Genomic DNA, 16,672 nt, shown 5'->3' on the forward strand with positions numbered 1-16,672 from the left:
CTGCTCTCCCTAGTAACAACGGCCCCTCTTAGCGCGTCTCCTCCAGTACAGAGAGAGCTCATGATTGGTCTATATTTTTATATCTAATTGCTGGAGATGAACAGCAGTGAGTGAGTGCCTGGGTGTTTCAGGTGGTGGGTGTGGGACTGAAATCTGTGGCAGTGTGTTAGCTCGCAGAGAGACTCAGTAAATCAGGACAGCGTGGAAAATGGAGTCTTTTTCTACACTGTCAAACTTCAGCAGTTATGGTGATGATATCAGAACATACAGAGGGACGAGTGTTACATTTCACATGGTTTTAAACACTTCAGATATCGGACAGAATTTAAAGTTAATTCTAATAACGTGAAAGATGAATCCTAGCCTGTCACACCTGGAGGAAAAATCAGCAACACTCATTCAGCAGTTTAGATAGCTGTCTGAAGAAAAGCGCCACGCCAGGCTTCTTTTTTCAGAGCGCTCCAGCTTTTTTGTGCAGCCGCTCTGAGCGCTTCTGGTTGAAAATATCTGAACTTTAAGCACTGTAAGCCTGTTGTTAACTGTGTAGTCCACCCTCTGTTAATGTAGCATCAGGTTAGACACCTCGCTAACGTTAATATCATAATATTAAGCATCCCCAGCTCCCTGCCGCTGCTTTCCTGCCAAAGAAAACCTCTATGTGGACACACGTTTTGGATATTCTCCTGACAGTCCAGCACCTGACACATGCCCAGTATCGGCATATCTCTACCCTCCACTGAGTCTCCACGCCAGCCGACAATCCACCGACGCACAGAGTCAACAACATCTCCTGCCCTGTGTGTCTTGTTTTGAAACAGGCGGGGGCTTCCTGAAGCATAAACAGTCTTCACAGAGCCTCTCTTTCCCGAGGCCTCTCCAACCTGCTGCTGCCTGGACCTGTTCACACACTGAAACTACCTTCAGGTCCTCACCTGGAGACACCTTGCTGTAATCACATTATTATTGTAATCATCCTGATGACTTCATTATTTCTTTGTTTGGCAGACTTTATTCCTTATTAGGATGTCCTGAGAGATTCTCACAGATGAAGGGATCTTTAAATGAGTCACAATATGAAGCACTGTTTTGCTTTTTTTTTTTTACTGCAATCATTTCCTAATGGGAAAAACAAGTGAGCAACACAAAGCAGGAACCAGTACAGAAGTCATCTTTACACTGACAGAGAGTTTTAGCATTTTCTTTTTTTTGGAAACTAAAGATTTTGGGGCCCGAGACGATCACTTCTTAGATGCATTGTTTCTCTCTTGAAACGTTATGTCAACACTAAGAAATTTACACACATCACCTGGAAACAGCTACGAAACTGCCTTGTGTTTATGCTCCATACGTTTCTTGGTAATAAAAAGATATTGGCAGCGATCTTGCACGTAACGTAACGACTTTCCATTAACTCAAGTAACGCTCGCCTCACTTGTCTGTCCTCTCCTGTGCTACGAAGTTATGTGCTTATGTATGTGTAGGCGGGGCAGTGCGGGTGCTACTGTAAATAACAGCAAAGTGCAGTAATGATGGTCACGCAGAGCTGAAATGAAACGAGTGTGCATAAAATCACCAAAATATTTGTTTCTTTTTTTCAGACGCTGTTTCAAAAGTGTCTGAATCAGACTCGTCCCATCCCAACTTTTTATTACTTGATCAACTGATTTTCCAATTCATTAATTTAGTCTAGAACAGTGTTTCTAAAATGGTGTGACGTAATTTGTCACCATTATTGATGCTTTTTTGTAATTTTAAAACGTTTAAAATGAATTCTTGAATCATTTTATTGATAAGTATTTCATGAGTAATGATTGGTTGTCAATTGTTATTTGATATAAGTGAATAAAAGCAAACAGTTATGTTGGTGTAAGAAGGACAACAAACATTATAGACGCTTCTGTGCACAGATATTTATACAGGTGTGTCTTGGGGATAAAAAGTTTGAGAACCACTGGTCTAGAAAACGCACAAAAATTGTGCCCTCAGCGCAAGATGGTGTCTTCAGATTAGGGCTGCAGCTAATGATTATTTTCATTGTCGACGAATCTGTCGATTATTTCTTCGATTAGCCGACTAATCGTTTTATCGAAAAATGTTGAAAAATGTCGGTCCATCGCTCTCAAACCCCAAACTTATGTCATCTAATGTCTTGTTTCGTACTCACGCCAAAGGTTTTTAGTTCACCGTCATGGGAGAGTGTGTAAAGCTGCCAATATTTGAACGTAAGAAGCTGCAGTAAGAGTATTTTGGGGTACTTTTATAGTACTTTTCTATGAAAAATGACTCAAACCGATTAGTCGACGACTGAAATAGTCACCGATTATTTTAATACTCGATTAGTCATCGATTAGACGACTAATCGTCGCAGCCCTACTTCAGATTGTTGGGTTTGTTCGGCCAACAGTTCAAACAACCAAAAATATCTGAGTTAAGATGATAAGAAGCTGAACAGAGCTAGAAGATTAACTGATAAATTGATTAGTAGCAACAATTTTGATTAATTTTTCATGTCAAAAATACAAAACATTTTCTGGTTTCAGCTTCTTAGGTGTAAACATTTTTCTTCCATGACTGTAAATAAAGTCAATAAAATACTGTGGGTGTTTGAATTTAGAACTGGGCTGAAAATCTGTCACTATTTTTGGACATTTTTCTGACAAATAATTGATTCATCAAGACTGATCGATAGTGAAAAATACGAAAGGCGGAAGTGAGAAAAGCAGCAAAAAATCCAAACACCTGAGAATGATCGACAATTTTCTTAATGAATGACTTGAACATTTAATTGTCAAGATTGTTATCAACATCCAATTGAATATAAGCCTCATCACCTCAGCACAGATCCTGTCCAAACCTCTCAGATCCCCACTGTCAACTCTCTCCCTATCACTGTGTACTGTACAAAATATTTGGCAACAACACAAATAGTTGTCAAAGTGTTTTCCTGATGCAGAGTGATCTAGCTGTCACAATTGGTTTCACTAACTTAATTTACTGCTGCTCCACTTTAGATTAAATGCGGAGCTGTATTACGTATGAAAACACAGCCCGGTGTTGTGAGGACTTGTGTTGGCAGACAATCAGAGGACTGGGAATGGGCTCTCGGGCAAAACAAAACTTGATCGGGGCATCCTCAGATTCTTATTGCTGTGCACACCTGGCCCATAACACATGACAACTCTCTCTCTAATTATGCTGCAGTATCACTGACGCTGGATGCGACAGGTTCATGCCTGCTCTCTGTGTGTCCAAAGTAATTCCCGAAAATGTCGGAAATCCAAGAAACAGGAGTGAAAATGAAACAGAAAAGTAAAGAATCACCATTAACTTTCAACTGTCTCCTGATGTAACTCTGCGGACCGTCACAGACAAAGATTCATGGAGGAATTCAGTTTATTAGCTTTATATTTTTAGCTTATCCAGTATGACTTGCAATAAAGCGAGCAGGTAATGTTTCACTCTGACACTTGGCTGCTGACAGACTCACTGACAGATTCAGGAATCAAACTCGTGATCACGCAATGAGAAAACACTCAGTCCAAGCCTACGAGACGGGACATGGCAGTCGAGACGTCAGTGCCTCCTGCCTGCCTGTCACTGCCTCCTAGCTTCCCGCCTATGAGTATTAATAAAGAACCCCTCTGGACATCGCACCGGCACATCTACAGGTGGCCGAGCGGGCAGAGACTTTAGTGTCCCACCAGCAGAGCTGCCGTCCAGGCCGAGGCACGACAGTCTGGATGCCAGCCTGTCACAGTGTTTCTGGATAATGAAGTGGCGTGCGGTAGCCGGACAGCTGTCGGGATGCTAATTAGGAGACAGACATCAGAGGAAAGAGTGTAGAGGGGGGTGGGGGACGAAAAAAGAGCGCTGCGGTCTGTAATTAATGGCTTAACGATGCAATGCTCTCACGGGCTTAATATAGAAGAGAGCCGAAAACAGTCTGAGTGACCCTGAAGAGGGTGAGAAAGGGGAGAAGGTGGTGGAGCACAAACAGGCTACTTGTCAATCATAAGTCAGAGCTCTGTACGGGAAGCCTCGGCTCACAGGTGATATTTGGGACGGCTGTTCATCTTCTAAGGCTCTATATCTTTTTAAAATGGATGCTTTCCTCTATGTGTTGGCCTCTGCACAGAAAAAAAGATTCACTTCACTTTTAGATTCACTCTTAAGTTTTTGACAACTCAAATCTCTGGTAACTTTGCATCCATCTGGACGTGTAAGATGGAGCGCTTGGGAAATGATGACGTCATCTCCTCAGTTCATGCCTACTGCTGCTTTGTGCAATGACCATGCACCATAAACCACAAAAACAATGGCAGACGACCAGTTTGATTGTCAATTTGTTAGCACTCATTGGTCTAGCGACTACTTTACATTAGAACTTAATATTGCTACCACCCCATGGACGAATTGAGGTGTCTGCTGAGCCCAGTGTTAGTCAGTCCACCTCAGTGTCCACGGTTTGAAGTCTGCCAGAAACGAAAGTGTTGGATCAGGCCCCGTCAAACCAGCAGATAAAGGGACAATTTCAAAAGTGGGATTATTGACGATGAGACGTGGAAGGAAAACTTTTGCATGTCCTAAGCATCAGTTGTTAGGGATGGACTAATACATTTGTTTCAGTGCCCATTTTCATACCAATAATTAGTCATCAAGGACAACAATAACCAATATTTGGAACCGATAAACACTTGGAGTTGCCTTGAAGCAACTTATATTTACTTAAATGGCGCAAAAGCTGGTGATGGGGTTACTCTCTAAGTTTGATTGATTCAACTAACACACCTTAAACACGCATTAAATACGGCTGCATTGTGACAGTATTTAACAAAGGGGGAAAAATTTGGCTTCATTATAACTCATAAGGTTCACAGACGAAAACAAGTCTTTAGCTAGACATGTTTTTCCCACTATATACAACATGCTAACGTTATTAGCTTGTGATGTTCTACATTGCAAAATTAGCCTAGCAACTTTTTCAAAATGTAATTGGGGGGGACAATGAGGGAGGCAACAATGTGGAGACTGCAGACAGGGAGGCGGCGGCATCAGAGCTGTAGTTATTTACCGGCTATGACATCCGATTTAGGGCTGCAACTAATGATTATTTTCATTGTCGATTATTTCTTCGATTAGTCAACTAATCATTTTATCGAAAAATGTGTTAAAATGTTCTCCCAAACCCCAAAATGATGTCATCTAATGTCTTGTTTCGTACTCACGCCAAAGGGTTTTAGTTCACCGTCATGGGAGAGTGTGTAAAGCTGCCAATATTTGAACATAACAAGCTGCAATAAGAGTATTTTGGGGTACTTTTAAAGTCCTTTTCTATGAAAAATGACTCAAACTGATTAGTTGACAACTAAAATAGTCACTGATTATTTTAATAGTCGATTAGTCATCGATTAGTCGACTAATCGCTGCAGCCCTAATTCGATTATCGTAAAAATGCTAAGTATCGCAGCCAATAATCGGCCAGGCTGATAATCGTTTAACCCTTACCACTAGTACCTTTGAGTGAGCTCCTACGTCCTTATGTCAAAGGGGAATCGACTATGATGAGAGCTCCAAAAGGTGTTTTGAAATAGGAAACGTTAGCCTGTACACTTTAACATTTGCAACAATGTCAGACTAAGGCAGACAGCTAACGCCAGATGAGTCGTTTTTGTGTTCTAATGTGAACAGAGATGGCTTGTAAAATGAAGGTCATGTGAACGTAAGACGTGCACATGAAAGCGACATTCTCGCACAAAGCAACGATCCAAAAACATGACAAGATTTTCATTTCGGTCAAAAGACAGCAGGTGTTTCATGTCATGAATTAGGTTAGCGTTCCCTCCACTGTTTCTGGTCTTTTTCAAGCTACTGCCAGCTCATCCAAATCTGCTGCGTCTGCAAAGGTGTCAGTGTACAAACCAACCAACCAACTTAGCATTTGCTAGCTAGGTCTTATTCAACAAGGACAATCGTATTGGCAAAGGAACACATCATCTCCTGTGCAGTGAACAATCAGATATGGACTGAACTAGACTCCTTAATAGCAGCATATCTGGAAGCCATAGTTACCCGCCAGGCGAGCCAAAATATGAAACAAATACTGTGACATCAGCAAAATCACATTTATTAGAGCTTTAATATGTAAAAAAAAAAGCATTTCGAAAGAGGAAGAAGGGTGAAAGGACAGAGTGATTAGGGATGGAGAGCAGAGAGGAGTTTTAAAACAGTCCAGCAGGGTGATCCTTACCATTGCTGTGTGTGCCGTTGTCCCTGTCCCACGCCTCCACTATCACAGTGTACGCTCGCTGAAACACACAGAGGGAGGGGGCAGAGGTTATCACAGTGCACGCTAATACAGAAACACAGCACACACATACACACACAGAAACTCAGATATGCCCACTTGAAGACGCAGACGTGCACAGAAACTCAGATACGAGCTGCCGTCACTCATAAACAGACACACATGTACTATCAAACACAAACACACACACACACACACACACACACATAATCTGCATAAAAGCTGAATAACGATGGGAAAGTAAGTCTCGTTCCCACACTGCTGTCACTGATTAGCCTCCATGTGCCCCGGGCTAGTTAACCAGTGAAGCCACTGTTCTGCCGAGGAACAAAACATTCACCTGGAAACCAACACCTTCTTCATATTTCACCACACGGCTCAGCTTTATTATCATAATCTGGTTTCAGAGCCAAAATCTGAATCCAGTTCAGGCAGGGATTCACCCTCTCTCTCTCTCTCTCTCTCTCTCTCTCTCTCTCTCTCTCTCTCTCTCGATCACACTGTATTGATCCCAGCGGGTGTATCTTCGTCTTTTCCTCAGCTCCACAGGGAGGTCAGCGCCCCTGGAACTAGCAGGGATTTGATGACTTGCTCAAGGGCACTTTGTGTGGTAATGTATTGATTTCCGATGGGGAAATTTGGTTTTCCTGCCCTCTCCACGGGGATCTGGCAAAGACTGTGTGTGCCTTTTAATTCAAGTGGCAGGGGAGACATTTGGGATGATGGAATCAATAATGTTCAGAGGTTCTTGCAGCATACTGTGGCCTGAAATAAAGACTGTCTCAGCATAACAAAACTTTTTTTTAACTAAGTCTGTACTAGGGCATTAACAGAAAAGTCAATTTGTCAACGTGTCGACGTCAGTGGCACAAGTCGACACCCCCCGGGAGGAGTTGACAAGTCGTGTGTTTTTTCCCTCTCTCTCTCTCTCTCTCGCTTGTGTACAGAATGCAATCGCTGCCTCTGATTGGCTTACACTGATACTTTATCCTTGACTTAACCAATAGTCATAGTCACTTCATAAAAAGGGCGGTAACGTTACTTGGCGCGTAGAGGGGAAATTAACACAAGACCACAACAAGACAAGAGGCATGGCTGCAGAGAACGTAGAAGGTGATAGGCCTGAGAAAACACCTGAAGGCCTGAACATACTCGAGCGGAACGTACGCAGAATGGACTCCGCGGAGGTCCGCGCAGACTCAAAGCGGACGTCCGCAAGTCCTGTGCACGCAAAGCTCAGATTTTACGACCGCGCGGACTCCGCTCCGCGCACCAGTGACTGCTCGGCATGTATTTTTCCCATCGAGGGAATTTTTCACGGACATTTTTACAGGAAACTACAACGCGGAAGTGCGCTCGACTATGAAAGCCCGAATGACTGCGGACATTCCTCGCGGAGTCCACTCCGCTAATAGTACGCCCGAGTATGTTCGGGCCTTGAGAGTGACAGACACACATCACATGTGTGGAGATACTTCACTTTCCTCCGCCGTGTCAATGTGATGACATCATCAAATGACTTGTCGACTCGACTTAGACTTTATTGACAGATAAGTCGACCTGAAAAAGTCGTTAATACCCTAGTCTGTATACACAATGGCTACTGCACATTTCTTAGGGAAGTAAAGTATGATAGTATTCAATACTCAGTCACTGATCAAGTTTGATCCCCAGTCTATACAATGATCTGAGTGGTGCTCCAAATTTTTGTGCTGATGCTCCTCAGATTTTGAGTAAGGAGCAGCAGTGCTACTAGAGGAGAAGTTAGTCCATAGCCCTGAAGTTTATATTCAGATGAGGCAGCGTTAACTTAATAAATTCGTCTTTCATCAGGTGAGACGATCACATTCAAAACTGCAGTGACAGATACCTAAAAATCAGGACTTGAGCTGCTATGAATGATTATTAACTTTTTTTTTGACTACTTCTTGTCATATCAAATTTCAGAAAATTTTTCCCTTCTGGTTAAAAAAACTTGCATTCAGCTCGCTCCCGAAAATTTAGCAAAACGTTCTTTTAAAGAAAAATGGTGGTGCGTTAACAACCTGTTGTTTTACACAAGCCTTTTAATGCCACAGGGTTTAATTCAATTCAATTCAATTTAAACGGGCTTTACTTGCATGGGAAATATGTTTACAATGCCAAAACAAAAACTGTATGTACAATAAGTAAGGGTCAACTAGACTTTGGTTTATTTACACGTCACTGCTGATTGGGCAACACCCCTGACACACCCACCAAACAAGACAAAACGTACCTCAAAGTCTGTTGCACGCCAGAAACCGTATTTTTTTCAGACCGAATGTACCTAAGGCTAAAGTTTTCTTAAAGGGACAGTTAACCCAAAATCAAAAATACATATTTTTCCTCTTACAATTAGTGCTCTTAAACAGTCTAAATTGTTTTGGTGTGAGTTGCCGAATGTTGGAGATATCAGCCGTAGAGATGTCTGACGTCTCCGATAAAATAAAACTAGATGGCACTCAGCTTGTGGTGCTAACCGGTCAACCGTATCCCTGCACAGAAGGAAGTGTGCATCTACTCATGGACGAGAGGCTTGCGCTTATGACAGCATGAGATATAAAAATTAATGGCGTTAAAGTAACGTTAGCTAGCTTAATGGTGCTAGGTGAGCTAGCAGTAGATGCATGCCTCCTTCTTTGTGGAATAGTTCGGTAGAAAGAAAATAGTTCCCACATAAAACTGCTCACAACAAGATCTGTGGATTATTTTGAGTAACCGGGTCATGATTTCTGGAAAGAGACATTGCTGTTGAGTTTTTTTAAAATATATTTTTGGCTCTTTGAGCACCACAAGCTGAGTGACATCTAGTTCTGTTATATTGGAGAGAAGACAGACATCTCTACGGCCGATATCTCCAACACTCAGCAACTCACACCAAAACAATCTAGACTGATAAACAGCTCTACAGGTAAGAGGAAAAATATGCATATTTGGTTTTCGGGTGAACTGTCCCTTTAACGCTTAAGAGTCACCAGTTAGACACGTGTTGTACATAAAGCATTGAGCTGAAGTTAAAGTTGATCAGGTGGACTCTTCACTGGGTCTGTTTCAGTGACAGACGTTAACACATTCATTAGAGGAAATGCTATTAGTATTGTGTAGATTAATACCAACATTAAATCAATTATTAAACACTATTAGGTGCTGCAGTTCAGTATTGTGAGGATATTGTGTGTAAAGGCGCAGCATGCCTGCACACTATGCCCTACTTCCCAGAGGAGACTGACTCCGCCATCCCACAGCAACAAACTCAAACTCTGGATTGTTTCAGGTGCAGGGCTATTTTTTTCCTTTTTTTCACGGGCATCAGCAAACAAACCGAAATGGAGCTCGCAGTCTGTCAACTGCATGGGGCCGGACGAGCAGCTGTGAGTTCCCATGACCCAAGTCTGACTCAGAGTGAGTGAGGGCTGCAGGGAAGATTACAGGGGAGGTTACAAAGTGGTGCTGGGAGAGATTAGAGACAGGGAGAAGACAGAAACATGAAACGACAAGGTAGAAGGCTTAAGTGTTTTACTGCACTTTAAAGGTCATTTTATGGCGCTCAGATTTGGGTAGTTCACAGTTGGAAGAGACAGAAAAGACACAGGAGAGACCAAGTCATGAGTCAGATATGAAACCATGTTGTTACAAGTATTCGGTTGTTGCTTTTGGGTGTGTTCACAACAAGCAGGTTTGGAGCTGCAGGGCTCCAGACTGCGACCATTGAGGCACATTTTGCGACCATTTTGAAGACAGTGCAACTAAATTTTATGACAAGGTGCACCAGTCTGACCTGCAAATATGCCCCCTATTTAATTCTTTTAAATCACCATTGCATATCATGTGAAAACACCAGGAAGGAGTCAGAATTGGTTTGTGTGTGATGCTTTGCGAGCAACATTACTACGTCTTCTCTAGTCGAAAGGAGTTCGCTCTGTTCTGCACGTCTGTCCCCAACTTTGGCAGCGGCTGGTTTGACCATGGAGATTGGAGTGACAGCTAGCTTGACTGCAGTCTTTGTCTTAGTCAGGCAAGCTGGATCAAATCCTGTCCTTGAGTGCTTCTCAGTTGTCCAGAGGCAGCTAGCCGTCACTCGCATCACACTAAAGTTGGAGTGCCCCTGTACTCTGACCTTTACAGTAAATGCACTGAAACAGCCATGTGACTATTGTATTGTCAGACAGTGCCAGCTATTTTTTTTTGTTATATAAATTATTAATATGACAAATGCAAATTAAACTTTAGGTGACCTCCTAGAATAATATCATCAAGTGCTTTTTCAGTCCACTAGATACGTTTTGCTGCAAAAAATAATCGCTGCAGTGAGACGAACAGACTGAAAACTTCACCTTCTTAGATAAAACAGATGCTGACAAAGTTTTCCTTTGTGGAAATTATTTACAGTTGAAAAAAGGGTATAAATCGCAATATATTGCAGTCATGTTTTATTGTGTATTTTATTTACACTCGTAGTATAAAAAGCGCTTTGATTGGTCGGAAGACTAGAAAGGCGACAAGGTGTCAGATGCCTAAAAATCAGGACTTGGTCCCCAGGAAAGGAAATGTTACTGACATCATCTACAAGAAAGAAGCCCACAGTAGAAATGCAATGAATGATTATTTTCATTTTTTGATGAATTCTTGTCACATTAAATGTTGGAAAATAGCAACAAAAAAGACACTATTTGTCTGATGCTATTTTCAAAGTCAAGAATAAACTGTTGTCACTGCTAGTCGCACTCATTACTTCAATGACTGAGGGCTCTAGTTTCCCGGCGCAGCGCAGGTGGCGCAGGGTGGCGAACCCCGCGCAGAGCTAGTTTCAAGCAGCGCAACCTGAGGCGCACTGAGTTTGGTAGTTTGGCAGACCAAGGTGCGCTGAGATGGGTGTGGCGGCGCAGCAGGGGGAGGTGTCGACAGATCCAGCTTGGCGCAGTGACAGTTTCGTGCCAAAAGGCTTCGCCGAAGGTGCGCTAAAAGCTCGCTATCTAAAACCAGGTCTACTGTCAGCGCAGGGGGAGCGCAGCCGAAGTTTGGCTGACCGGCGGACAGTGCGCACACGTCACCAAAACCTCACAGGCAGGTTTCCAGAATATCAGGCACATTAATAATGCAATAAATACCCAAAAACCACTATTCAATGCAACTATCTGCAATCAGCACATAAATGTATCTCTATATCGACTGTCCCGTCACATCTGATGTCAGATCAAAGGGGATTGGCACCATTTGGCACGTTTGGCACGCGTAATGAAAGCCCAACCTGATTTGATTAACACAGCCTGCAAACTAATGAGTTCACATCCCTCTCAGCCAACCACAAACAGCCACAGCATCAGATAGGGAGTATATATTCAGCATCTGTCATCTTAGAAAAGTCAAAAGAAAAGAAACAGAGTGAGACTGCGAGAGAGAGAGAGAGCGCGCACGAGAGAAACACAACATTGATTTACAATTGTGGTGACCTCCCCCCAGGCTACCTTTGCATCATCAGCCATGGAGGTCTGCTCGCAGTTCTGTATATTCGGACACTGCGAGCTTGGACCTCCCGGACCAAAACATCAGTTTCCTCCTGGGAGAAGTTTGGCCGTCTGACGCTGCTGCTCTCTTCTGCCATGGTGAATTGAGTAAACTCTCATTACGCCTTCGCGCGGCGCATTTAAGGGTGAGGAGAGGGGCTCATTTGATTGGCGTGATGTGTGTAAAACACACTCCACGCCTTCTCTCCTCCCTCTTTCCGACTTGTGCCGGTAGGAGGGACGGAGGTGGGAAAGAGGAGTAGCTGCGCCAGGGCACACGGTGTGCCAAACTTACAAAATCCGCCTGGCCACACCCAGTTGGCGAAGCGCAGGTGCGCTGCGCCCGGTCTACGAAACTAGAGCCCTAAATGTGACTAAATTCAATGACTATGCTAAAACTGTTGTTTGCCGGCGTAAAGTTTCCCCACAAAGATGTCATTGGAAAGTGAAAAAGATCTGATCACAGTTTTGCTGTATGTGTGGCTGAATGTCAAAACTGTAAAAAGAACAAAGAGGATATAATAACCAGTGCATATACATGAGAACAGACATTTATGTGACTAAATATCAAGGTAGTTTTTGGAAAAGAAAGCAGGCTGAGGTCTCCTTTTCCCTCAAACACATGCTGACCTGATCCATACTAAGCAACAAATACCTAGAGATGGAGCAAGACCCTCAGCCTCTGAACCCACATGAGTCTATAGGAACTTCCTGGAGTTCCTCATCAACCCTTATGATTCAGTTCATTTGCCAATGTTGAAACACAGAGCTGGACCAATCTGACACACACCTGGTAAATCAACAGGCAAATCAGACAGCTTCTGTGAGCCTGAAGGTGTCCATGTAACATCATGTAACTTCCAGAGAGAGAGCAGCTTTTTCACAGTCCTATGTTTTACCATCTTTCCCCTCTGAGCGTGTTTTACACCATCATCATGAGAGAGCCAGTAGAGCTTGGCAGTCATATCACTACAGTAAGACGTGACAGGGACACTGTGTGTGACAGGCTTCAAACTTCTCTTCTTCACACTGTAAATGCAACTGCTGGAAATATTTCATTCAACCACCTGGTGGAGGAGCCTCACTGCACTGCTGGACGTTAGTACTGCTGCAGTAATATAATGTAGCATCAAGCAGCAGAACTGTTCAGAGTTACAGAGCTTTCTTTTTCTCCATTGTATGACAGAACTTTACAGGTATACTACGCAGGAGTTTCCTAAAAACAGTTTGGGAAGTTCCTGGGCACAGTGCTCTGGTGATCTCAAGACTTTCAAAAACAGTAGTGAGACTGTAAGCACCAGGCATCCAAGAGAAAGCCACAAAAACTGCAGTTGCCGTGCCGAGAAACTCAACTATAGTGATTCTGGGGTTGGCTATCACTTTCACTTTTGCTGGCAATACTGCTTACAAACAGTAGCCAACATTTCCTGCATATTATACCTTTAAAGAAAGAGTTGTATAATGTGTTGTGTCCATGTTTGATTTTGTGTCGATGCTCTCCGCATACTTTGACCTGAAGCTACATTTCAGTCCTGCTCAGGAGCTGATTAAACCCAGTTTCTCTGTACCTTCAGACAATGCTAACAGTGCTTCCGATCCTGATTGGCCAAACAAATGAGTCGAGGCAACAAACACAAAGCGGTCACCATATTCCTTCCAGTTACAGTGCAGTTCGTCTACATTTTTTGGTACTGGTTTACCTCCTGTTTCTCCACTTGGCATCTTCCCTAGGGCGGTAACTACCCACAGATATTTGAAGCTCTGACAGGACACAGTGCTGATGGTAATCAGTCAAATTCATATATGCTAATCAAACACCTGAGCCAACATTAGTAGGACTTTGCGCCCCTGCATGTGTGGAGGTGGACTACTGCAAGCAATATTACTGTAGGTTATTATTGACTCGAAATGTCAATGCAAAGCAAGTGCTTCACTAAAACTGGCAGCCGCAGATACCCATCCACAATTCATGTCACGTGTTCCTTCTCCTTGTCAGACCACCAATTTAATGCTTGCAGTGGAGGTCATTGACTGCGACCAACACTGGCCACCTCCTTTCAATTTCCTCCACCATTTTTGTGGTGAAAAACAAAAGTGGAAGCATCTGAACACTGATTTGAACGCCAATTACCAAGGCAACAATTGAAGCTTTGATGCTTCAAAGCATTCAGGACAGCCCTGATCTCTACTAGACTTTAATGTAACAATGTTTAGTCAGAAAAACTGAATGTAATGCAATGTGCCCGCACAGGTTTTACTAAAATGATGTCATAAAACGAAAAACTGCAGCAATATATTAAAGGATTCTATTTTGCAAATAAAAATGTGATGAGCCATCCTGTGGAGCTGAAAACTGATCACACTATCATGTAAATCTCATCAGGTGGGTCTCAGACAGGGTGTAAGCAGGTTGTCTGTTCCCGTTCACACCATTAGGGCCGAACGTGGAGAAGAACTCCAAAAGTATGTAAGTATAATCAGCAAAATGCACTTAGCGCATGAAAAGTAAAAGTGCTTGAGAAAACAGGGTATTTTTAACAAGAAGTCAGGACATTTAGCAGACGTTTTTCTATCTCAAAACCAAGTATTTTTAACGAGACGTTGGGACACTTAGCAGCTGTTTTCTGGCGACAAAACCAGGTATTCTTTAACGAGATGTCAGGACATGTGGCAGCTGTTTCTCAGTCAAAAAAATCAGGTGAAAAAAATTAGGTAGTTATAACAAGGCATCAGAAAATTTAGCGAACTTTTTTCTGGCGACAAAACCGCGTATTTTTAACAAGACTTGAGGAAACTTCGTGGATCTTTTTCTGTCACAAAACCAGGTAGATTTAAAGGAGACGTCACATACTTGATTACATTCCACCACTGATCAGGACACAGCATGACATAAAGGCACACCAACTGGAGTGATGAGGGAAAAGACCGGACTTATAGTTGTTCAATTAAGATGATTAAGCGCAGTGTTAATAGTACGTGCACTCCTTACTACTTGGGTCAGAGTCTCACAACTACACTCGGATTAGTTTGAATATAATAACCCACAAACGATGACCTCAGACGGAGGCTCGTCTCCATCAGCTCCAGATGACAGCGCAGTGATTAATGAGCCCAGCGAGGGGCCATAACTCCATAATGACTGAAAATAAGTGGACATTATCATAATCAATCTTTCCCTTTGTAATCAATTTTAAATGTCACCGCCGCTGGCTGCCAGACAGATGGGGCTGTCCCACGGCCTCAGAGCAGCCTGACACCAGTGTGTGTATCATGTGTGTGTATACATTTTTGAGTGTGTGTGACTAAAGTGTGTGTGTCCTTGAAGGACAGGAGCTGGAGGATCAAAGTGTCACGTCCCTGCTGTCTGCAGTGAGACGACCTTATGAGTCGACTCTGTGACTGTGACTGTGTGTGTGTGTGTGTGTGCTCTTTAAATGCGTGTGTGTGATATGTAGGAGGGGTGGGGAGGGTGGGGACGTGTTGGGAGACACTTGACACCTCCTAACCAATTTACAGGAGTCAGAGGGATTTGAGTTTTCATTAGGCGAGGAGAAACCAGCCCACTCCTCGCCGCCTTCACCTGTTCAATGAATAAATTACGGCAGGAACAGCCGCCAGCAACACACAGCTCTGCTGAGAATATACTGTACAGTCTGGAGCTGCTCTGTGAATTCTGTTTTCTATACATGCTAATAAGATTTATTCCTCAGTACCCCCGCTGCTGCTACAACACTTCTCTGAGTCACTTTCACTTCCCCTCTTGATTTATTGTCTGTGAAAAAATTTAATATTCCACTTTGAAGCGGCCATGGTCTGGCCTATAATGTACCATTGGTGGCCTTTAAATTGGGTGTGGTGTTTATGAAGTGGAAACAAATCACTTCCCCATGATTTGGAGAACTACTGGACAGTACACAAAGATTGATGTGGGAAATAAAACCACAAGAAAAGCCACTTGTATACAAATCAAACAGTCCTATAATAATTTATCACATTCCATACTAGAAAAACAGGACAGACTTAATGGTAAGAGCAGATTGACAGAAAATATCACATGTTAAAGGGGCCCTATTATGCTTTTTATTCTGTCATACATGTAATGTTACAATGCCAGATGTTCATATTCAATGTGGCCAAAGTTTCGAATAATGAAGTAAGTATACGTAAAAGAAACCTCTGTGAGCAAAAAAACGTTCTCAATACTCTGTTTCCAACATTTTTCCTACTTTAGCTACAATCTGATGTCACAATGTGATGGATCTCCTTATATGGTCATCTGCTCCCGGCATGCTACTTCAAGTGCTCACATTACAAACACTGCTACATGTAGCTACATGCTAATGTCAGAAAAACATGTAATCTTGGTTGCTAATGGTGTCAATTTTTCCTTAATTTTACATCATATCCCTGCTGGAACATGCCCGGTTGCGTTTAGAAGCTTTTATTATTCTTTTTTAACAGAAGAAAGTGCCGTTAACGCAGTCATTCCCTGGCTGCAAGTACACTGCTACATGTAGCTACATGTTAACGTCAGGGAAACATGTTTATTTTGGTTGCTAATTTTGTTAATTTCTCCCCAGTTTTGGATCAGATATTTGCTAGAACATGTCTAATGGTGAAGATTTTGGTTTAGAAGCTTTGATTTTTTTCAAGTACATTGCTACATGTAGCTACATGCTAACATCAGGGAAACATGTAATCTCTATTGCTGATGTTGTCAATTTCTCCCTGATTTCGAATTGTATTTCTACTGGACCATGTCCAGTTCTGAAGATTTTGGTTTAGAAGCTTTAATTGGTGGTGTTTCACGCTAGAAAGTGCTGCTATGCTCCTTTACAGTCAT

At 42.7% G+C, this 16,672-nt stretch overlaps 1 protein-coding gene across 2 annotated transcripts in view; it reads right to left on the reverse strand.

The window, feature by feature from the left end:
• LOC117267093 (protein jagged-2-like) overlaps positions 1 to 16,672 on the reverse strand; it is an 82,052-nt gene that overhangs the window by 44,925 nt on the left and 20,455 nt on the right. For both annotated transcript variants that reach the window (XM_033642749.2, XM_033642748.2), the window contains exon 3: positions 6,248 to 6,305. In XM_033642749.2, the coding sequence (XP_033498640.2) occupies positions 6,248 to 6,305 (58 nt within the window). The remainder of the gene's footprint in view (positions 1 to 6,247; positions 6,306 to 16,672) is intronic.

This window comes from Epinephelus lanceolatus, chromosome 15 (genome assembly GCF_041903045.1).
Source record: "Epinephelus lanceolatus isolate andai-2023 chromosome 15, ASM4190304v1, whole genome shotgun sequence".
Lineage (NCBI taxonomy): Eukaryota > Metazoa > Chordata > Actinopteri > Perciformes > Serranidae > Epinephelus > Epinephelus lanceolatus.